This window comes from Notamacropus eugenii, chromosome 2, assembly GCF_028372415.1.
Source record: "Notamacropus eugenii isolate mMacEug1 chromosome 2, mMacEug1.pri_v2, whole genome shotgun sequence".
NCBI classification, from domain to species: Eukaryota; Metazoa; Chordata; class Mammalia; order Diprotodontia; family Macropodidae; genus Notamacropus; species Notamacropus eugenii.
The window spans coordinates 432,740,175-432,764,400 of NC_092873.1; the positions used below are offsets into that span (position 1 = coordinate 432,740,175).

Sequence of the window (24,226 nt, forward strand, 5' to 3'; positions counted from 1 at the left end):
AGACTAGTTTCCAAGATCTTGGAGTTAGAGTTGGAAAGGTCTTTAGCAGTCATCAAGTTCAATACTTTTGTTTTACAGGTGAGGAAATTGAGGTCCCAGAAGTTAAATGAGTTGTCTGGGGTCATTGTTACCGTTCAGTCATATTATACTCTTCATGACCCCATTTGGGGTTTTCTTGGCAAAGACACTGGTTTGATTTGCCATTTCCTTCTCTGGCTCATTTTGAAGATGAGGAAACTGAGGCAAACATGGTGAAGCGACTTACCCAGGGTCACACAGCTAGAAAGTATATTAGATCACATTTGAACTCAGGTCTTCTTGACTGCAGACCTAACACTCTGTCCACTGCTTTTCACCACCAGCTACCTCTAGTGGTGGAGGAAAAATTCTAACTCAGGACTTCTGACTTTAAATCTATTACTCTTTTTACTCTACCATGATGCTCTTTGTGACTATGTAAGTGTTAGTTTTTATTACTCTCATTTTGTAGATGAGAAAACCGAGGCTTTGAGATACAAAGTGAATCGTTCACAGTCCAACAGTATGTACTGGAACCCAGAATATTCTAACTCAAAGGCCAGTACTCTTTCCACCCTTCCATGCTGTCTCCCAGGAAGCAATAACTAACAAAAGATTAAAAGGTCATGGATCTAGAGCTGGGGGGAGATGACCTTCAGAGGCCCTCCAGTCCAACCCCTTCATTTTAGAGCATAAGTGGTGGGAAAACCAGAGGCCAAATAATTAAAACCTTCAATCAAATCCCGCCCCCATAATCCATTTTTTGAGAGAAAAAGGCTTTTAAAAGAACATCACAGGTTCATCCAGTGAAGCTAATCTGGGAGTATGCCTTGGAGACAGGTCAGTTCCTGTAATAGCCTTGCATATTACCCACATCTTCATTTCTATTCAATAAGGAATAATATTAAGAATATAGATTTCTAGGATACCAAAAGATCTCAAAATGCCTTCTGAATCATCCAAAAAAAAGTCAGTAAGTTTCCACATGACAGTTACAAGACCCCACTGGAGTTTATGAAGCAGGGTGAGAGGGGGTCGATGTGGTCAGACTTGTGTTTAGGAAGATCACTTTGTCAGGTGAGGGGCAGGGGTGTTCTGGAGTCGGGAGAGACCTGAGGCAGGAAGACCCACCACCAGCAGGGATGGAAAGGTGAAATGGGCAGGTGTTGACAGGAGGGAGAGGGAGAGGGGGAGGGGAAGAGGGAGAGCGTGGCGCCCAGGGGGCGGAGCCTGTAGCCGGAAGGGGCGGGGCCGCCTTTCGAGGCCGCTCTCGCTAACCGCGTGTGTTTCTCTGCCTCTGTTTCTGACCGGGCCTTTTTAGGAGCAGGACCAGCATGGCCGCCCCCAGGGCCTCGGGCCGGGAGCCGAGTGGGTCGTGGCCCTGATGGAGTCCCCTCCTTAGCAGGCGCGCCGGGGCAGCCCCAGCCCAGCCCGGCCCGGCCCAGGCCTAGCCTCCGCCCCCTGCTGTGTTTCCCCGGCGGCGGCGGCAGCGGCGGCAGCGGCGGCAGCGGCGTGGCTCCGTCATGTTCGCTAAGTCCTTTCGGGTTAAGTCCAATACGGCGCTCAAGGGCTCGGACAGGTGAGGGTCGGGCGGTTCCGCCCAAGGAGTGACCTCGGACCCGGGGGGGGGCTTGGGGGCCCGCAGGGGCGGGGCGCTGGGAAATCTCGGGAGGCCTTGAACCCCAGAAGAGCTCGGTGCACCTGGGGGACGGTGAACCCCAGAGGAGCTTGTTGGACCGGACCGGGGAGGCTCGGGCATACTGGGGGAGTGTTACACTCTGCCCCCCCCCCCCCCATTTCCTTTCTAGCCACAGAGGTTTCTAGATCTCTCCAGGCCCAGCCGGGTGTGGGAGGGACTGGGAGGGGGATTGGGCTGTAGAGGAAACTTTGCTGGGAGGAGCTGCCCCACCCAAGGATGAACGTGTTTGGTACCACGGAGGTTCTGGTGTTAGGCTGGCAGACCCTGGGGTTGCCGAGCAGTCACATTCCTGGAGAGCAGGGAGGGACAGTAGCGATCGTCCAGGCCAGTTACCTCATTTTATAGGGGAAGTTTGTCCAGGGATAGCTAGCAAACCTGAAATTTTAATAGCTCTGAAGGAATTCACAGATCCCTCTGCATTCATGAACGCACCCATTGGGCCCTGATGATGAGCATCCTACAGAGGGGGTAATGGAGAAGTGCATGAGCTGGTTGTAGCACGTAACCAAGGTGAAACTGAAGAAAAAACAGGAGTTAGACAACGTCTGCCGGGAATTCTAGGACTGAGAATAAGGGTGGGTTGTATGGAAGGAGTTAAGGAAGGGCAGTCTCATGTGCCCTGTTGGTTGGGCCCTTTGTGATAAATGTATGAGAAGACGTGGAAGAGAAGGACTGTGGAAAAGCAGGCACAGATGAGTTGCCTATTGCTTTTTTTTTTTTTTTAAGGAACTTCCAAATACCTGACATTGCAGGTCCAATTCAGTGTTTGAGAATAACCAGTGAGTTAGTTCAGTACTTTTGATTCTCAGTCAGTCAAACAATTAAGGCCACTAAGTTGTGAAGTGGATAAGGCATTGGGCCTGGTGCCAGGAAGAACTGAATTTATATTTAGCCTTAGATATTTATTAGCTTTGTGACTCTGGGTCAGTCATGTAGCCTCCATCCCCCTCAGTTTCCTCAGTTGTAAAATGTGGATAAAAATAGCACCTGCCTCTCCCAAGGTTGTCCTGAAGATCCCATGAGATAATATTGTAAAGCTTAGCACAGTGTAGCACATAGTAGGCACTTAATAAATGCTTGTTGCCTTCCCTGACCTTTCAGTTGACAAGTATTAGTGCCTTTATGCCAGGTATTGTGATGGGTGTTGAGTTACAAAGGCAGCTCTTAGTCTCCAGGAGTTTACAGTCTATCCGGGCAGCCAATCAGTTTGCACTTTTATTGGTCTCTTTCAAAAGCAAAGATGAACAGCAACTTTTAAAATGCCTATTGTGTGCCAGATGTAGCACTTGGTGCTTGGGATACAAAAACAAAATTGACCACAGTTCCTGTCTTCAAGAGACTTACATTGTGTCAAGGTAGAGATGACATGTAACATAAATATTACATGGAATATACAAAATAGATACAATATGGTTTTGAGGGGAAGAGTCCAACAGCTGCTATACGGGGAAAGGCTTCACGGTAGAGAAAGTGGTGCTTGAGTTGAGCCTTAAAGGAAATCAGGGATTCAGAGGGAGGGAGGTGAAGGACTTCATTCAGGTAGTACAGATATAGGGATCATGGGAGATGGAGTGCCATGTTTGAGGAATAGCCAGAAGGCCAGTTTATCTGAACTGAAGTATGCGTGGAAGGGAATAAGGTGCTCATAAGGCAGGAATGGTATTGTGGTGCCAGGTAAATGTAAACTATAGACAGGGCTTCCAAACTGCTATTCTGACCAAGTCTGACCATATCATTCTCCAGCTCAAGAAGCTTTTATGATTTCTCATTGCCATTAGGTTAAAATAAAAACTCCAATTGGGCATTGAAAGTCCTTCACAATCTGACACCAGCCTATCTGTCTTTTCTGGCAACCTACATATTACTCCGCTTCGTGTACTCTACTCCAACTGACCTGATCTATTTCATGTTTTCTTTCCCTGATATTCTGTGGTTTCTCTCTTCCCTGCCTTTGTATGTCCATTCTTCAAATATTTTTTTCCTCATCTTTGCCTCTTATAATCTCTAGCTCTTTTCAAGACTCAACATAAGGTCCATCTTCAAGAGACCTTTTCTGATTTCCCCAGTTATTGGACTCTTCCCCCCAAAGTAATGTGTTTGTATATGACCTATGTCTGTGAACACGATGTATCCTCCCAGGAGACTGGCTTACTTTTGTATTTATATTCTCTGGGCCTGGCACAACACCTGGCAAGCAACAGATGCTTAATAAGTGCTTGTTGATTGGCTGATTGATTACAGTATAATACTGGTGGGGGAAACCAGCAGCCTCTTGGGAGAGGCAGTCACAGAACTCCCTCCTGTTAGGGGTGCCACCTGAGCTGGGCTTGGAAGGAAGGTAGGAGGAATTCTAAGAGGTGAAGGTTAGGATGCAGTGCAGTTCAGGCTCAACCTGTGGAAAGGCTCAGAAATGGGAGATGGAGTTTTTGTTTGAGGTGAGAAGCCAAGAAGGCCAGTTTGGCTAACCTGTAGAGTGCATGAAGAGGGAGTAATGGGTAGAGCCTAGAAAGGAATGCTGGCACTAGATTAAAGAAGACTTTAAGTGTCACTGAAGTTTGTGTTTGGCCTTAGAGAAAATAGGGAGCCACTGGAGTTTCTTGGTTAGGCTTGTTCTTTTGAAATATCATTTTGGCAGCTTTGAGGTAGATGGACTGGAGAAGGGGAGAGATAGGAGACACAGACTAATTAGGAGGCTGTTGATTGTAGTACCCCAGATTAGGGGTCATGAGGCCCTGAATAAGCATGGTGGCCATGTGAGTGGAGAGAAGTGGGCAGAGAAGAGTGATGTAAAGAGGTAGAATCGATAAGATAGGGCAGCTAATTGGACCTGAGGGTTCAGTGAGAATAAGAAGGTGATACTGAGGTTTACACCTTGGGTTACTGGAAGGATGCTAAAGTTTGTGACAGAAATAAAGAAGTTAGGAAGGGGGCAAGCTGCCTTTGGAGTCAAGGGAGGAGGTAGATAAGTGGAGAATGAGATTCACAGGGGGTTAAGTAGTGGCAAAAGCTGTAGTAAAGATCTATAACTGCCAAAGCAGTATTATGAAGGATCACTTTGAGATCAGTGCTCTACCATACTATTGTCTTATGCTGGTGGCTGACTCAGTTTTCATGGCAAATAATAGAAGAGGTACATAGGGAAAGTGCCCTGGGCTAAGGAGTCTTTTCATTTTAGTTTAGGAAACCAAGTGGCACAGTAGATAGAGCACTAGAACTGGAGTTGGGAAGACCAGAGTTCAGATTCAGTCTCAGACACTTACTGAGTGAACCTGGACAAGTCACTTAACCTCTGTCTGCCTTAGTTTCCCTATCTGTAAAACGGGGATAATACTAGAACCTATCTCCTAGAGTTGTTGTGAAGACAACATGAGATAATATTTGTAAAGTCCTTTGTAAACCTTTAAGCATTATATAAATGCTAGCTTTTACTGTTATCAGCTTGTGACTTTTTATACCTCACCAGGCCCATTTTCCTCACCATAAGTAAGAGGATGACCCATTCCTGCCTATTTCTGTTCCCCAGGAAACTGTATGGGGACAGGTTAGGGATAGGAGAAAAAACAAGGAATCCTTGTGGCATTGAGAACCAAGTGTCATGCCCTGAGATAGTGTGGTGAATAGAATCAGATTTGCACCATGAGCCTGGAGACTTGGGTTCAAGTTCTGAATTGATCATTTACTGGTCATGTGACCTGTGACTTCATCCCTCTGACTCAGTTCCTGGTCTGTAAAACAAGGATAATGTCTGCCATTTCTCCTCCCTCCCAGGATTGTTGTGAGGAAAGCACTTGGTAAACCTTCAGGTGCTACTACAGAAGCAGTATTTCCTTGAGATGTGTGTCATTTTCCTTACCCCACTTTGTCAGAGGGAGGCTGCTCTGCATTCACCCCTCTAATAACGTTGGCTGTGCTTTTTGTAGGAGGAAGCTTCGGGCTGATGTGGCATCTGCTTTCCCTGCCTTTGGGCCAGAGCAGCTCTCAGAGCTAGTGCCTGGGAAGGATGAGCTCAACATTGTGAAGCTCTACGCTCACAAAGGAGATGCAGTCAATGTATATGTCACTGGTGGAAACCCTGTTCTGTTTGAGTTGAAGGGAGCTCTGTATCCCACAGGTATGCAAATGGAAGCAGTAGTTCTTCACCTGACACTTAGTTCTCTTTCCCATTTCTCTCTCCCACATTCTGATTCTCCCAAAACCAAATGAACAATTAAAAAAAAATAGCCAGTTGCCCATCTTTAGTCTTTTCCAAACTTCTGTTTTCCTTATACTAGAATGAGAATTCTCATGACTGTTAGAACATTAGGAACAAGGAGGGAGAGAAGAGAAATTAGTATGAAAGGAGATAGAAGGAAATAGATCGGAAGGAAAGTTCTGAAGTGAAAGAGAAAAAGCAGGCATCCTGAGAGGGTAGGATTTTGTGAAGTATCTCATAATGTCCCTTTAAGGAGAGAGGGGGAAGTCTCTCCTTAGCTATTTTTCATTCAGTTAATGTTCATTATGTGCCAGTTCTATGCAGGGCACTGTGGGGGATAGAATGACAAAAGCAAAAAAGTTCCAGCCCTGCAGGAGCTTGGAGGGGAGGGAGGAGATATCTTTCCACAAATAAGTAAACCTAAGATACTTTGAGGAGGGAGAGGGTGCTCACAATTGTGGGCATCAGAAGAGGTCCCAGAGTTGGTGGAGTCTTGAAGGAAGATAACAGTTCTTAAAGACTGATATCAGGAAACTGTATATGACAGGCATGGGGGCTTTTATGAATGAAAAGAAGTGAGAAATGGAATGTCAAGTTTTGGAAATAGCTGAGAATCCAGTTTGACTGGAATACGGAGTGAATGGAAGGAAGTAATATGAAATAAGACTAGAAAGGTAGTTTGGAGTGTGACTCTAGGAAACCTCAAGTGTCAAGCTGAGAGCCATGGGAAGTTTTTTAATGATAGGGATTGGGAGAGGTGGGGGAGTTCAGAACAATCTGGGTTTTTTCAGTAAAGTAGGGAGCTAAGAGCTAAGAGCGCTTTACTAACGGTGGGTTTGGAAGTGCCTTATTAGAGTGGGGCCAGGAGAGAATATAAGGTTTGGAACAGGGAACAGCAGCAGTCAGAGAAGAACATAAAGATTACCTTGAGGGCCTGGTTTAAATGAAATAACTTGAATTTGCTGTGAATCCATTCAGCATGGTTGCATGGCCTCCGTTGTTGTTCAGCACCCTGGCATGATGGACAGAAATATTGTGAGAAAAAGATTCAAAAGGGTTGTGCCTAATTAAAATATCCACCTGGGTCCCAGAAAAGAGAAAGAGGTAAAAAAGACAGCTGTTGAAATCTAATTAACTATTGATAATAGATACAGAAATTAAGGGAAGCCACCCATTGAGGACATCTAAAGGGCATTTGTGACAGATGGGATGGCCCTTGCCCCTTAGCAATGTACCTCATAGTTGGATGCTGAGCCAATGGCCTTTCCTTTATTCTAGCCAAAGCAATTCCCAACACTGTAGTTTGTTAGGTCTCTTAGAAGCTGGATTGACTGGGTAAATGGAATGTGCAGGGAGAGTGGGGGAGCAGGGAAGGTTTTTGCCTTTCTTTGCAATCTCAGCCCTTAGCTTAATGTCTGGGTTGTGAGTGCCTCATGTCTGCTTCTTGACTAAGAATCACAGTGCCCTCAAGGCCCAGTTCTGTACTTGGAAGTTTAACATACTTCTGGCCTTCAGAGGAGCTTGTCTTATAGACTTATGGGGCACATCGCTGCGGAAAAATTAATATGCCAAGACGACCATCAGGGCCAAATAAATTATGTAGCTAATGAGTCACAGAGCAATGTGATGTACAGTGCACAGCCCTGCACTGAGAGTCAGAAGTCTCGGGTTCTAGTCCTGTCTCTGCTTCTTATTAGCTAAGTGATCTTGGGCTAGTCCATTAATTTTCCAGTGCCTCAGTGTTTTCATTGGCAAAATGTTTCCCATGCTTACTTGATATAGTTCTTGTGAGTGTTTTTAAGACTGTAGAACTCCTTGAAAATGTAAGATTTCATTACTGTGGGCTTCTCTTTGGACAGTGTACACCTTATGGTCTTACCCTGATCTTCTGCCGGCCTTCACAACATGGCCTCCTGTGCTGGAGAAGCTGGTTGGTGGAGCAGGTAAGGAAGTCTCCATCTATTCATTTAGGCTGTTTTTAAAATTCCACCAAGGAAGGAGTAAGAGGTTTAACATGAAGTGCATTGAGAGTCTAGATTTTTTCATGAGACTCACTGAAAAGAATCCACAAATTCGTATCTGGAGTCTGTTATAAAGCAGACAGGTCACAGTGCAGTGACAAAGCTCATCTGGAAGTCCCAATTCTTTGCTCCTCTTCCCAACCTCATTTCCTGATATTGTAATCATACAGCCGACAACTTGTATCCTCATGGAGGGAGGTCTAATTCTGTTTTTAATTTTTTTCAGTTTTTAATGTCATCATTACTCTTGGTAATTCAAACCAGGCATAAATCTTGCCAATCTTGCATTAAATTGGTAATTTTCCTTCTGTATATACTTCATATCAGAGTTTGGGATCCATAGCTGGCCTGCTTTTAATATGGGGAACTCTTATCATTCCTCCATGAAGTCTCTTTTCCTTAGTTTCAGTATCCCCAGGCTCACTCCTCCCTTTGGAATGGAAAACAAGATATGCTTAGGTATATCTCTCTCTCCCTCCCTCCCTCCTTCCTTCCCCTCGAAGAAAAATATCCATATAAACTTACCCTCCCAGAGCTGTCTGGCAGGGGCTGGGAGGACGGCCTCCCCTCCTAATTCATTTCAGTCCAACAAATGTTGTAAAAAATACCTAGTCAGTGTCAGGAGTCCCCCAGGAGTGCGATTTGCACTATTCTTTTCTTGGTTAAACGAGTGGTAGAATGGCAGTTTTGGTTCTGTTCTCCTTCTGTACGGTCTCTGACATTGTTCCAGCATTGAAAAAGTCAGTGTTTTGGGGGTTCCTCAGACCAGAGCAATAAGTGTGAATTAGAAGGAATCCACAATCAATGAGGTCATGGGGCATGCTTCTAGTCAAAACTAGCCTTTCCTAGCCAAGCACCTTAGTTTAAACCTCAGAATCTCCCTGGCTGGTAGAGGGATCAGAGGAGTCCAGGAAATAGTAAGGATTAGAGAAAGTTATATGGGCATGTGATTGCATTTTAGTGAAGACATGTTTTAGTATATTCCAGTATCCAGTCCTAAAGATTAGAATAGGGGCTTTAGTTTGAATGCCTTTCCCTCCAGGTTTTGATCAAAGCATACAGAAGACATTATTGGGGTTGACATTAAGAGTTAGGTGGTAATTCCAGCTTATCTTTCTAGATCCCTTCAAAAGCAATAGAGCAAAGGATGACCTCAGAGGAGTGTTGTCTTGGTATTGAACAGAGGTCATTCCTGGGTCATTTGGTTTAGTCTCCTATCTGTGTATGGGACTGTGCCTAAACCACCTGAGGTAAATAAAATGGTAGTTACCATGTTTTTATTTTTAATGTTCAAGTATTCCTTCAGTAGTTTATTCCAGAAGTTTTTGAAATAACTGACCTAAGTAACATCCAAAGACCCTTGCAGCTCTAAAGTTCTGTGACTTACTGATGTGGTAAAGCAAGAAATTAATCAAGTGGAATGCTTTGGGTAGAAATGTTTTTTTCTCTGTTTTGTATTATAGATTTGATGCTGCCTGGGCTCACGGTGCCGCCTGGTGGTTTGCCTCAGGTACAGCAGGGTGACCTCTGTGCCATCACCTTGGTCGGGAGCAGGTATTATACCAGCCAGTTTCATCTTTTGGGGGAGATAAGGAAAGAGAAGAAGGGAGAACCAGAGGAAGAGACAACTTTATGAGGGGGGAGGGAAGGAGATAAAAACATATGAGGCAAACAGGGGCAGAAATGAGAGGATAGTTTAATAGTTTGATTGGGTCCTCCCTAGTAAGGGAGAGCTGGTCAGTTAAGTGACCCTAGTATGCAGTTCCGTGTGTCTCAGCTAGTGCATCTCTATTGAGAGAGAGGAAAGAGAGTATGTGCATGCTGTGGGTGAAGAAAGGGGATGCGAGGAGAGGAAGAGTCTAGGGAAGACTTGAATTTCAGGGCTTTGGTGGTTCTCTGCCTGCCCTGCCCACACTGGATTCTCCTAGAATCAAGTACTATGCTTAAAGCAGCCTTGGAAATATTTACTTGTCTGCTTGTCCAGAGTTGATTTGGTGAATAGAGAATGATGGTGGTCTCGTTTGTTTTATTCCCTGTATCACGGTCAAGGTGGAGGATAGCTGGGAAACGAGGATGATATGGTTAATTTGGCCTTTAGAGAATTTATTAATAAGGTCACATTATATTGAGTTCTAACTCAGTTGAGTTCTGAATCTAGTGGGGAATCTCACTCTTTTTTAGAACTTAAGCAGCTGGATGTTTTGGTTTGGATTTTGTATACAGTAGAAACTAACTCATAGAGTGAGTGGTTAGAGCCATTAAGTCTTGTTGAAACTTTTTCAGAGTTAAGTACTGAACAACAATTCACTTTTTGGCATTAAACTTTCTTCCCAGGACTTATATAGCCCCTCTACTCCTTTCTTCTTTCTTCTCCTCACTTCTCCATCTCCCCTCCCTGCCTATCCAGCCAGTGGCCATATGTATGGTCATTGTTATCAACTCTTAATTATTTGTGCCATTGGAAGGAAGCAGTGAGAAAAGGGAAGGGAAGCATAATAATCCAACATGGCAGACTGAACATTTTTATATTTGAATTTTGCAAGGTATGGTTGAATATACATACTTATATCTAAGAATCTAGGAGTTCCCAACCTTTCACAATAGCTAAACTACTCTATAAAGACCCCATTTAGGAGAAACTGAAAAGCTATAGAGCTTCTCCATTTAGCTCTTGCTTGATAGATTTTTTTCCTGCTTCCTACTTTATCATGGACATGAGTAGTATCACCTTTAAGACTTGTTCAGAGTATTGGCGTAAAGTTTCTAACTCATTCTTTCCTTGCAAGTGGGAAAGTGCATTAAATTTTTTTTGTTGTTTAAAAGGGAGCCACTAGTATTCTTGCTTTTTCGCCCTTGCAGTATAAAATGTGGTGATGATTGTAATGATTGATGATGACAAAATAGCTAACATTTACGGAGCGCTTGCTATGTGCCGGGCACTGTGGAAACTGCGGTCAGATACCTGAGTATACCTGAGGTCAGACTAAGAGTAAACTTAGATAGTGATGATATCTACAGGGATGCCATTTAATCATAGAGGGTGAAGGACTGGTTGGAAACAAAAGTTCTGATGAATAAGCCACCTGAAGGTAATTGAAAACTGACTCCATGTTACCATGATGAGCAGGGATGTGCTTCTTTTGCCATGTGGAAGTGATTCGGTGTTACATGCCCTTGAAAGGTTCTGCATCCTCCTGATTCTGTTTGATCTTCTTTCCTTAGGGCTCCTGTTGCAATTGGAGTGGCCACCATGTCTACAGCTGAGATGCTGGCCTCTGGACTGAAGGGGAGAGGTTTTACGGTGCTCCATACCTACCTTGACCATTTGTGGTAGGTATATTGTCTCTCCAGTTTACTGAAGTGCAGTGGAGTAGAGAAAGCCCAAGACTGCTGATTGAGCCATGCGAGCTGTGATCTTGCCTTTACCACTGACTTCTCTTAGCCTCGAAATTCTCATCTGTAAGAAAGATGGAGATGGGCCAGTGTAATCTTTAAGGTCCCTTTCACTTAGAGAATTGTTTCTGTCCCTTCCCACATCATAAAATTAGCATGAAGACTTTTGAGAGAGAGAGAGCTATGCTTCTTTGTGAAAAGGCATTGCTGAAACTGAAGGTGGCATAGTGATTATAATGCCTAGCACAGAACCTGTCAACTGAGGACATGACAGTGATCCCTGGAGAAAAGCTGTCTCCTGGTGACACGAGAGTGCTGAGTTCAGAATTGTTTCCAGATAGACCTCCCATCTATCACTTTCAAGATAACCAGCTGTATTTTGACATTCCTGTTTCATCATTTTATTTTACTTCTTACTTTTTCCTTGGAAGTTCATGGGTTTTTGCTAAGTGTGATGGAAAAAGCAATAAGTTCCCTAACTGTATTTTTCTCAAATAGAAAATCAGCTAGCGTGTTGGCCTATTATATCTTTATCCTAGTAGAGCACAGGAGTGGAATGGGGCACTTCTTGGAGCTGTGGTCTCCCCGTCACTGGAAACCTTCCCATGGCAGCTCAATGAACCATTGTCAGGGATGTTCTTGTTCAGATGCGGATTAGATTAGGTGACCTCCAGGGTCTCTTTTAGCACAAAGATTCCATAATTCACAGTGCATTTTCTTGCTTTCATATTTAATGTTTTTTTTACCGATGCCTTTTATTTTTCTATCATAGTCATTTCCAGATCTGTCCATTGCTCACACCCTATCCTCCCGTTGGACTTGAGCCCTACCTTGTCGCAGAGTAAAACAGTTAAGCACAAGCAGAAACAATCAATTCAGTGACTGTACCTGGCCATGTATATGACATTCTACCCTCATTATCCCCCACCTTACAGTGTATTTTCTAAAATAGCCTTAGGTTGGCATTTTGAGTCCACTGATTTGAGGGCTAATTGCAGATATTAATTAGGATCATTCTTTGACTGGTCAGTGTAATCTATAGACTCCCTGGCTGGGGCTCTTACAGCCACCAGCTCTGCTCAGCTTTGGCTCTCCAGTCTTGGGTTCAGCAATGAGAATTAGCAGATTTCTTCCCCCACTGCCAGATGCCTTAGAATTATTTGTGAACATTTCAGTCTATTCTTATCTGCCTTTTCAAATCTTTGTGCTGTGAAAATGGCCATTTTAAGTAGATTGCAACTGGTTCAGCATCAGCAAGTTCTCCCAGTGACCTGAGATTCACTTTTTTCTCCCACTCCTGACAGCCAGTATTTCATAGCTCACATGCAGACATGCAAGCTTGCCATGGCGTGTGATCATAGTTAGTTTTGAAAACTTACAAAGGAGCCTCAACATTTGACCAGTGGTAAAAGGAGAATTCCTTAGCAAGAAATGCGATTTTTTCCTTTTGGGTTACCTTTTCTTCAAGTGTTCTGCAACCTTGAGGGACAAACTTCATTGGCAGTTTGGTCATAAATCCTGATATTACATGGGGAATCCTAGAGTGTTAACAATTCCTTAGAGACTACTTCGTTCAACTCCCTTATTTCACAGAGGAGGAAACTAAGGCCCAGAAATGTTAGCGACTCAGCCAAAGTCACACAGAGAGCATAGCAGAGGTGGGACTAGTCCCATGGCTCCTTCCCCCATAGTTGATGGTTCTTGGTACATTGGGCAATTTGGAAAAGAATATAGCTGTTATGTATGGCTAATATAGATGTGGATCATTGCATATGGTGTCACATTTTCTCAATGTGTTGATCTGTTTTCCTGAATTATTTTTTCTTTCTCTTTTAGAATATCTTTGTTACAAGTGGTGGCTGTCTGAGATTAGGGGAAGGCAAAGGGTGATATGGGGGCAATCTAGGCAATATGAAAACAAAAAAAAAAAAAACCAATAAAATTTTTTTTAAGGTATGGATATTTTAAAGTATGGATACTGGTACTACAAATATTATTTGGTATATTAAGATATATGTTTAATGTCTTACTTTTTTAGTTTTTATTTCTGTTATAAATTTTGCCTTTTCTTTGACTGCTTTGGGTTTAACCATTTTCATCCCTGTTTACATTATTATCATCCATTTGAGTTAGGGACAAAGCAAGAATTATTCTTTTCTCATTTTTGAGAAGAGAAATTTAAGGTGTAGAAGTTTTGTAGCTAAGAATTCAAGATACAGCTGGGATGAAAATCTGGACCTTCTGCTTTCCAGTCTACTTTGCCCCTTCAGCTTCCCTTTCTCTTAGCTCCGGCATTCCCTGAAATGCCTTCCAGTTCTCTAGTCAGTACTGCAGCTCTGCTCTGAATTTCTCACATGACCTTTTTCCAGGCAATTTGGGGCCAAATCATCTCCACCCTCCATTGCCCTGTTGGACCAGGATCCTCCAGAGTGTAGGGGGAACGTTAAAGAGGAGGGGCCAGTACAGGTAGATTCTGTTCTTCAGGGAGACATGGAATGTCTCACCCTGCATGGAGACGCAGAGAGCAGCATGGCTCATAAGGCACTTCCTTCAGAAGCCACCGAGGAGTGGAGGGAAGCAGGAATGGACCAGGACCCAGCTGATGGCAAGACCTTTCAAGGTACTGCCCTAGAAGAAGTGAGTTTGGGCTTTCCTCCTTTTCATTTATGTGACTGCTCTTCTCTGTTCTCCTTTTTGTACAGAATAACCCCTAGGTATGGGGAGAGGAATCTCCTTGTTTTGAGGTGGGAAAAGCTCACAGTCTCCATAGTTCTGACTCCTCTCATGTTCTCGATGCTTTTTCAGCTTCAGCCATCTTTCCCTGGCCCCCTGCCCACCCATTTAGATCACTGGAAACCAAAGTTGGAATGTTGTTGTCCTCAGAGTTTGGAGAGATTGTACAACTTAGGGTCATTATTACATCTTCCTTTCGTTCAGTTTTCTCTGTCAAAAGGGATCATTTCCCAGGGAGTTGTGCCCATTTCAGTGCCTGAAAATGGATTCCCTTCAGAGGCTTTTGGGGGAACCATTTGTCCAGCCCCTAGCTTCCTCTTGTAGACCACTCATTGACAAACAGTATATGCTTTTGTCTTTTTCTCCCAGAGCAAATGGATGAGCTGCTGCTGAGATGTTTCTTCCATGCCCTGAAGTGCCGGGTCACAAAGGCTGACCTCCCTTTACTCACCAGTACTTTCCTGGGTAGCCACATGTTTTCCTGCTGGTATGGAGAGGACCAGAGTGGGATGGAAGACCAATGAGTGGGGCTGTCTCTGTTGCTTATTTGGCATTTCTGTGCTTTGATTGGAGAAAGAGGGTGGGGGAATGCTGGGAAAAGATGCAGAGTGGTGTTGGCATAGTGACCCAGACAGTGAACTGCATTCCAAGTCCTAAAAAGTTACCTTTCCCTGTCAGAGTAGATGAAGCCATCGTCTAGAATTCAGGCTGAACTTTTCCCTGGGAAATTTTTAGGTGAATACAGAGGATCCCATATATCCTGAAACTACCTTCAGGTGGTTAATATTTCCCCGCCCTGACAAGAGGAGAAGATCCTGTGCAGGAAATCCCCTCATTGGATTGTAAGATTCGAGGGAAGAGCTGCATTTTTTTAATCTCCTCCGAGGCCTTGCACACAGTTGATGCTTCACGTACTTGTTGAATTGAAGCGGCAGCACCGTTAGCCTTTTCTTCAGGAGCTCCACTTTTCAAAGGCTTTTTCTGCCAGTTTTTTCACAGCTAAAACTGATGCCCTCCAGGTAGTCAAATACGTGCCCCAACATATGTAAAGCTTCAGAGAGGGATTAAATCTGGGAGGCCTTTAGAAAGAAATTAAACACCTTATTTAGCTTTGAGGCCAAGCCCCTGTTATTAGGAGTCTGACCTCAGTTTTTAATGATTTTTATCGTGTGATTCTGCTTTTGTCAGTTGTAGGTCTCCTCAAGGCCTCCTGTCTAATGCCAGGGCTTGGAATATATGTTAAAGACTTCAGTGACTTGGGCCAGAATTCTGCTGGATTAGGGAGGCTCTTGAGAAGTGTTAGTTTTTTGTCTAATAGTAAGCCACAGCAAAAACCTAGGTAACAAGGGCTCCAGGACTGGGAGGCATTGAGAACGTCCTCAAGTCCTTGGAAGCACTTTGAAACTATTTCACTTTGTCTCCTTTCCCACCTCTCCTAAGAATGGGTTGGAGAACAGGGAAGAAAAGTCCCTACACCCAGCATCGTTACTCCGTGCTCAAGCCTCCATCACTATTGCTTTCCCTTCTTAACATGCATTTCTGCTGTCTCTAGCCCTGAAGGACAACAGTTGGACATAAAGAAGTCAAGCTACAAAAAGGCAAGTAAGGCTATTGGTCTGACTGTTGGTGGGAGAGGGACAAGCAAAATTAGAGGACCCCTGTGGCCCAACTAGCCCTGGCCAACCTTGAAACTCTTTGTCCCCGGTATGATCTTTTTCAGGGCCTGGCACTGAGGTATAGATGTCTGTCTCACTTTCCTTTTTGGTTCTTTTATATCTCCTGTGGGTTCAGTGAGGCTCAGCTGGTGTAGAGTCTTGTCCCCTACATTATCCTGGTCACTACTACATATGCCCCACTACAGGGTATTTCCCAGTTTTAAAAGGGTAGGGATTATGTCTCAGACATCTTGGTTCCCCCCACAGCTTAGCATATAGTAAGTTCTCAAGAGATGTTTGTTGTATGAATGAAGTTCTTGGGTTTGCCCCCTGGCCCTGGCCACTGACCTTCTCTCCCTCAGCTCTCCAAGTTTCTGCACCACATGATGAAGGAGCAGATTGTACAGGTGAAGGAATTGAGCAAAGGTGTGGAGAGCATTGTGGCGGTGGACTGGAAACACCCCAGGTGAGAGTGGTGGGCCCATTGGTCCCAGGCAGCTCTGGGTCTGCCTGGGATGGGGATGTCTAGACATCAGTGTGGAATGCTTTTTCTTGCCTTTCCTTCCTTAATCGGTTTCAGGATTACATCTTTTGTTGTGCCTGAGCCCTCTCCAACTGCCCAGGGTGTCCAAGAGGATACCAAGGAAAAGCCTTATCACCCACCAGAGATTGAACCACTCTACTGTATCCCAGCCAACATGACTTCCCTCTTCCAGGCATCTGGCCACACGTGAGTTGCGTAGAACATCTGCAAACCAGCTCTGTCTGCTTGATGCCCCCTCTTATCTAGTCTGATCCACATTTCCTCTCAGCTCACCTCGGCTCTCCGTGGTGGCCAGCACATCCATCTCTTCCTTTGGCTTTCTGTTATCCAAGTCTAGCTGTAATCCTTCCTCTACCAGCTAGTTCCTCTGCATCTCATGGAAATGGAGAGAATGTTCAACCCATAGTCATTTATCATGTTCCCTTTCCACTTCATCAGGAAGGAAATAGAGCAGGAAAGTTGGGGAGAGAACCCTATCAGAAAGCCAAGTCCTTGCCTTGTTTTACATGGTTCTTACCACAATTGAGTTGACCTCCTTGTACCTCTTTTTTCTCCCAGGAAGGGAAGTACCCTCTCAGGCAGTGAGGTCCGTGCAATCATCATTGACTATGCAAAGAAAAACAATCTGGTTGATGCAAACAACAAAAAGTAAGTAAAAAAGCATGTGCTGGTCTTTTGCCCTAAAAACCAGGCTGCCCTGAGGGTGTGTATGTGTGTGTGTGTGTGTGTGTGTGTGTGTGTGTGTTCGTGTTCTCATAGATGAATCAGAGAATGCTAACATTGTAGATCTTCTATAGGTTTCTCTTTGATTTTGTAGATAGGGCACTAGGTCATATAAAAGTCAGTTAAAGGATGTAGAAGTATTTAGCTTGGATAGTGGAAAACTCAACAGGAACAAGACAATTGTCTTCAAGTCTTTGAAGGACTATTCTCTGGAAGCAGAATTAGACTTGTCCTGTTTGGTTTCAGAGAAAAGGATTGGGTTTATGCAGAGAAGCAGGTTTAGATTTGGTATAAAGTTTAATTTCCCAACAATTAGAATTGTCCAAAAATGGAATGGGCTGAGTCAACAAGGATAGTGAGGGAGAGGCTGGATGACCACTTGCATGTCCATGTGTCTTCCTAAGGTCCTTCCACATGAGAGTCTGGGAGGCTGAGCCCAGAGAAGTGATGTGAAGAAACTGTCCTACTTGCTTTCCCTGGTTGTTGTTGTAAGGAGAAAATGGAAGGCACTCTCTGAGTGTGAGCAACTACATTGTTCTGTAGAGTCACCCAACTAGTTGGTGGCAGAGCCAAGCCTAGAACCCAGATCTCCAAATTCTCAGTCCTATGATTTTTCTACTTGAACATGATCTGTGTTCTACCTCTAGGAACTCTGACATGATTTCTTCCCTTTGTGTGACATATTACTTGCTAAATGATCTTACTCTTGATCTGTTGTGAAAATTTTAGGAGGTGGCCCTCAGACCAAGAAAGCACAACTCTGAATAGCATTCTTTCCCCTTCCCTTTAGTCTTGTGAAGATGGATCCCATTTTGTGTGACTGCATCTTGGAAAAAGCTGAACAACACACAATATTGACGCTTTCTTGGGATAAACTCATTGAAAGGTAATAGAGGTTCACATAACCTCAACTATAAAATGGGATAATAATAGCACCTACCTTACAGGGTGGATGTGAGGATCAAATGAGATAATATTTGTTTAAAAAAAAAGTGCTTAGCACACTGCACATATAGTAGGTGCTATATAAATGCTTATTTGCTCCCTCTTTCTTAGCTTTCTTTAATTTCTCTCTGTGCCCTTTCTTTCTCTCACTTGTGTCACCTGATTACATCTCATTTGTATTTCAAAATTTTTTTCCAATTACGTGTAAAAACAATTTTTAATACTTAAAAAAATTTTTTGACTTCAAATTCTCTCCCTCCTTTCCTTCCTTCCTCCCCACACTCCCTTTCCTTAGAGGGCAAACAATTTGATACAGATTGTACATGTGTAGTCATACAATACATATTTCCATATTAGTCATATTGTGAAAGAAAACACAGACCAAAAAAAAGCAAGAAAGATAATTTTTTTTTAAAGTATGCTTTGACTTGATTTAAGATTCCACCTGTTTTTTCTCTGGAGGTGAATAATATTTTTCTTTTTCAGTCCTTTGGGACTGTCTTGGATTATTGTATTGCTGAGAATAGCTAAGTCGTTCTCTGTTGTTCTATGCACAATATTGTTGTTACTGTGTACACTGTTTTCCTGGTTCGACTCATTACACTTTGCATCAGTTCATATAAGTCCAGGTTTTTCTGAAAGCATCCTGCTCATCATTTCTTCATTTGATTTATGCATAAATTGGGTTTAAGTGAGGCAGAGTTGCACCCACAATATACCACAACTTATTTGGCCATTCTTCAATTGATGGGCGTCCACTTAATTTCCAATTTTTTGCTTCCACAAAAAAAGCTGCTATAAATATTTCTGTACATAGAGACCAATGGGTCTGTGCATAGAGGTCCTTTTCCTTTTCTAAAAAAATCTCTTTGGGATATAGACCTAATAGAGGTATTGCTGTGTCAAAGGGTTTTATAGCTTTTTGAGTGTAGTTTCAAGTTGCTATCCAGAATGGTTCGATCAATTCACAACTCCACCAATAGTGTATTAATGTCCCAATTTTCCCACATTCCCTTTAATATTTGTCATTTTTCTTTTCTGTCATATTAGCCAATCTGATAGGTACGGGGTGGTACTTCAGAGTTGTTTTAATTTACATTTCTCTAATCAATAATTACTTAGAGCATTTTTTCATGACTAGATAGCGTTGATTTCTTCATCCTCAAACTGCCTATTCATATCCTTTAACCATTTATCAATTGGAGAATGACCTATATTATAAATTTGACACAGTTTTCTATATATTTGAGAAATGAGAACTTTATCAGAAGAACTTGCTGTAAGAATTTTTTAGTTATAATTACTATATATTTCTTTTTTTTTAAAGTAATTTATTTGTTTTCAGTTTTCTACAATCACTTCCATATATCTTAGATTTCTTTCCCCCTCCCTCCCTGAGACAGCGTACAATCTTATGTGGGTTCTTCACATACATTCTTACTAAATACATTTTCACCTTGGTCATGTTGCATGGAAGAATTAAAATGAATGGGAGAAACCATGAGAAAAACTCAAACAGGGTCCTCACTTTTCTGCAGCAATACATTCTAAGTGTGCTAGTGCTCCTCCTTGCCTTGAGACTGTGACCCAGAAGTGAGTATGGGCACCTAGTGCCAGCAGAAGGATGCCTGTAATCTTCTTCTGACAAGTTCTCGATCCCCCTTACTGACTGTGATCTGAGGGCTCCGGAACCTCTGCTGATATGTTTGCCCCCAAAGTGCTACTGGCTTTGCCAGACAAAGCTTGTGCTAGGCCACACTCCTCTCTCATTCCAGTAATACATGCCTTTCCTGCTGACCTTCTAAGTTGTCTTGGGCTGGAAAATTGTTTCATTCCTTCCTTTTGTTGGTTTTGCCACTCCAGCATTCATCTTGAGGCATTATTTTCAAGTTTGGAGGGGAATTTGGGAGAGCTCAGGTGAGTCCTTGCCATTACTCCACCGTCCTGGCTCTGCCCACATCACATTTTTTAAAGGGTCATCAAACATTACGAAGGTGGAGAAAAATTTTACAGAAGACTTGAGCTTATGGCTTGGTATAAGGGGTTAACACACAAGAGAAGTGTACATGATATTACATGTTAAATTCATGAGGTGTAAAATAAATGCATGCTTTGAAGGATCATATATAGAACTGCATGGGACCCTAGAGTTCACCTAGTCCAACTTTATTTTACACATGAGTTAACTGAAGTCCAGAGAGTGACCTGTCCAAAATTGCACAGGTAATAAGTAGCAGAGCCTACCATATCATATTAAGCTTGACTTTCCAGGAGGGATAGAAATTCCTTTGAAAAACTGGAGGCAAGGAAATTCTGGGCATAGGAAACAGTGGGAACAAAGGCATAATAAAGGTGTGAGCCCCACAGGGCAGGTTTGGGGGGGCATGGCAGAGAGTGCAGTGTATGGAGGGAGTCTGGGAAGAAAAACTGGAGAAGTGGGGCAGGGGGGTGTGCCTGAATGTGGAGGGCCTAGAGGCCCAACCCAGGAGTTTAGACATCACATGGTTGGCCATAAATAAACTATGACATGACCAGACCCAGAGGTGACTCTGGCATTGTTAGAAAAGACAGGTGGGGAGCAGAGGCAGGGTCACCTGCTGGGAGGCCCCTGAAATAATCTGATGGGTGGTCCAGGCATCCATAGTGATGACCGTGGGCAACAACTTAGAGAAATACTACAGAGACAGAAACAGTAATACCTGCTGAGTGTATGTGAGAGGGCGAATGGAAAGCCCAGAGAGAACCCCAAAACTTTGAACATTAGGGGTGGTAAACTGTGGGCCTACATATACATGCATACATACATATGTGTACACATATATGTATGTATGTGTGTGGAGATGTGTTTGTATATACAAAGGTAGAGGTGCTAGCTATATCAGCAGTTGGAGAAATGGGTCTGGAGCATAGAAAATAGGTCAAGAGTAGAAGGATATATTTGGAGTTAATTCTCTAGAGATGAGAGTTGAGATCACAGGGGTGACTGTAGCTGACAAAAGAGAGAGCATAGAGAAAGAGAAGAGGGATCTTTGTAGATCCTTCACAGACAAGGAGCATGAAAGGGATTATTAGGAACTGTAGGCCAGCTCCGTGAAAGGCACTTGGTGCCTTTGAAGCTAAGGAAGAAGGGAGTATCTGTAGGAGGAGTTAGTTGGTCACCAGTGTCAGAAGGTCCAGGTGGCAGTGAGATTGAGGACTGTAAAAAGGCCATTGGATTTGGTGACTTCTGGAGAGATCAGTTTCTGTACACACACCCTCCCAATACCACACTGAGCTGTTGACCTTATAAAGAGCATTTATCTTCAGGATGTTTATAGTTTGAAAGCACCCATGAGGAAGGGAGGGTAAGAGAAAGAACAACATGAATAATGATTAAAGGATTAGAAGATGGGACTCTAGAGAAAGGCAGAAAGGAACAGAGACAATTGAGGAGAAGGTGCTTTTCTAAAACTATTTGAAGACAGCTTCTCGCTGCTTCTTGTCCACTGGATACTTCTGCTAAATAGATTAGGTAAATTTCCAGAGAACTAGCTCACTGAGAACAGATCAAGCTTTCAGAGCATAACCTCTCTGCCCAGTGGAGGAGAGAGAATGCCCTGTGCCTGGGGGCCACCTGACTGTAGGACTCTGACCTTTGTTGACCCTTCTATTTAAGGTGCCTGCAGAGATTGAAGCCTGCCTATCAAGTGACCTTTTATGGCCAAGAGCCTATTGTGAAGAAAGGAAAAATCTGTCCAATTGATATCACCTTAGCACAGAGAGCATGCAATAAAAAGGTAAAAAAGAAGCTTCATGGAGCCCCAAAATTTGTGGGGACTTTGGAGGGTCATATAGTTCTGCATTTTCCTGAGCAGGCCTGGTGGTCATCCAGCTTTTATGTGAAAACCACCAGTGGTGGGGAACTTATTACCTACCAAGGCTTCCTATTCTTCCATTCAACTACTCCAGTTGGTAGGAAGTTTTTTCTTATACCAAATTCTAAATCTGCTCCTTTGCAACTTCACTTCTAGGGCCAGGCAGAACAAATCTAGTCCCTATACCATAGGATAGACCTTCAGATCCTTGAAGGTAGCAAGCCGTCTTGTCCCCATCTTAGTCTTCTTTACGGAAGGTTTTTGGGAGCATGTAGGTAGTAGGAACCTTACTGAATTACACAGTGTAGAGCAGTTGGCTCTACGCTGCGGGAAGAGAGGATTCTCTCTTTGTGATCTGAGATTGCCTTTCTGGTTAAGGGTTGATTCTCAGGAAGGTTTTTCTTAAATAACTGAAATCTGCCTGTATAACTTCAGAACAAGCCCCACACACTTTCTCATAAACCAGTCACCGGACTCATTGAGGTTATTTCACTTTCTCTGCTGAACCTTCCCAGCCATAGCCCCTGAGGTCATTACCTGCCATTTAAGTTTGTATGAGTTAGGTGCTGGACAGAAGGAAACATAAACGAACACCACTCTCCACCATCTTATCCTGTGCAAACACATTGAGTGCTTGGCTCAAAAAGTTAAAATAAACAAACCAAAAACTCAGTCCTGGAGCCATGTTGGCAGGTTTTAAGCTCCCGTTTGTGTTCTTTTCACAATGTCTTAGACCCTGGCTAATTGAGTCACTGTCCAGTTGGTAATCCGAAGGGTCTGTGTCTGTGTCATTATGTATGACATCCTGTTTTCGTAGCCATGGGGAATGTCTTCTAAAAAATGTTTTTGCTCAACCCATTCTTATGAGGGGCACACCCTTATTTGTAAACAATGAAAAAGTGTGTGTAAATTTTGAGGATTGGGTAGCTTCTGGTTGGGGCTTTCTTGTTTTGGAGGTACTTGCAAGGTAGACAAATACTCCTCCAACATAAGGAGGAGCAAGCAGCAGAGTTACCTGTCAGAAGAATGTATGGGTGGGCGTGGGTGTGCATGGGTGTGCATGTGCATATTTTGCTTTCCATCCTGATTTTTTTCATCTACAGGTGACCTTGATCCGGAACCTGGAGGTCTTTGGTCTTGACCCACATTCTGTGGCTGCCATCCTCCAGCAACGAGGCCAGGCCAGTGCCACCATCACCCCTGTCCCAGGGGCTAAGGATGCCATTCAGGTCCAAATCCAAGGGAATCAGATCAACCATCTAAGTCGGCTCTTGCTTGGTGAGCATCTTCCCCTCAGCTAGGCTTTGTCTAGGTCTTCTGAGAGTGAGTCGGTGTCAATCAGTTCATCTAGGGCTAAGTACCTGTTTTGACTCCAGGTGCTATGAGAGAAGAGAGAGGGGGAAAGTAAAGATAGGTCCCTACCCTCAGGGAGTTTGCATTTTATTTGGAGAGGATAAGCACACATGAAAATGACTAAAGAAAGTGCCATCTACCAGGACCATTTGCTATAGTACAAAGGGAGTCCTAAAGTACCGAGGACCTGCTGTAGACAAGGGAACCACTAATCATGGGTAGCATCCCAGAGAAGAGAGCTGTGTTGGCTGCTGATACCTGAATGTGCAAAGACTGGCAAACAAGGAACACTCAGAGCTGGGCTGCTGGTGGCTTAGCTGGGCAACAACAGAGGTGGGGCTGGGGAAAGAACTGCCTAGCATTTAGATGCTGAGGGGTGGGGATGATTGGCAGAGAGCCTTTGATGCTGCCAAGCTTAGAGGTCTGTCTGCCTTTTCTGCATTGTAGAAGAATATAACATCCCTCGAAAATATATCCAAGGTTTGGAAAAGGCCCCCAAGACTGGCAAGAAGAAGTCATGACTAAATTACACATTTCTGGGAAATCTAAATCTCTGAGCTGGTAATTTGTGACTTTTCAACTTTTGAGAGGATGAAATGTAATTCTTTACCAAAATAAAATTTTTATTCTCATGCTCCTTATTCCTATATATTTTAAATCTTTTATTGCTTTTATTTTCATATCACCCTCATTTCCAAATATATCACTCCCCTCTTCTGTAACCAGTGATTTCTCTCATAGAAGGGATAAATGCTTGACCTGAGATTTCATTGGCAAAGGAAATTCCCAGGTAAGGAAATTTCCCTAAGTCCCATCTTCATAATCCTTCTGAAGAAAATAAACCAGTATTGCTGAGCTTTAATCAAGTATATTTTAAATTTACAGAAGAAAAGAGGCTGGAGTGAGGTAGCATTTGTCTCCCTCCTCCGTCCTGTTTCAGGGCAGGCTGCCTCTGCTATGCCTAAACCGAGGAAGGAGGAATTCCTCCAGTTTTTAAAGTCCTCCACAGAATGTTTGACAGGCTGCCTTCATCCCATTACCCAACTGCTGTGTCTTTGGAAAGGCTCCTGCAGGTGTTTAAAGTCTTTACTAGAGG

At 43.5% G+C, this 24,226-nt stretch overlaps 1 protein-coding gene across 2 annotated transcripts; it reads left to right on the forward strand.

Annotated features, from left to right (window-relative positions):
* The first annotated feature begins 1,250 nt into the window (after window positions 1–1,250).
* Window positions 1,251–23,771, forward strand: EIF2D (eukaryotic translation initiation factor 2D). 2 transcript variants are annotated; one of them, XM_072648015.1, is made up of 15 exons: window positions 1,251–1,597; window positions 5,638–5,828; window positions 7,769–7,852; window positions 9,394–9,484; window positions 11,153–11,260; window positions 13,693–13,943; window positions 14,426–14,543; window positions 15,609–15,654; window positions 16,074–16,177; window positions 16,292–16,441; window positions 16,814–16,903; window positions 17,769–17,864; window positions 21,579–21,699; window positions 22,881–23,055; window positions 23,578–23,771. In XM_072648015.1, exons 1-15 carry the CDS (start codon window positions 1,542–1,544, stop codon window positions 23,649–23,651), a joined length of 1,755 nt encoding a protein of 584 aa, XP_072504116.1. In that variant the 5' UTR covers window positions 1,251–1,541; the 3' UTR covers window positions 23,652–23,771. The 2 variants fall into 2 exon arrangements, with proteins under 2 accessions (XP_072504116.1, XP_072504117.1); XM_072648016.1 differs by having other exon boundaries at window positions 1,266–1,597; window positions 14,426–14,521; window positions 15,497–15,654.
* The last annotated feature ends 455 nt before the right edge of the window (window positions 23,772–24,226 follow it).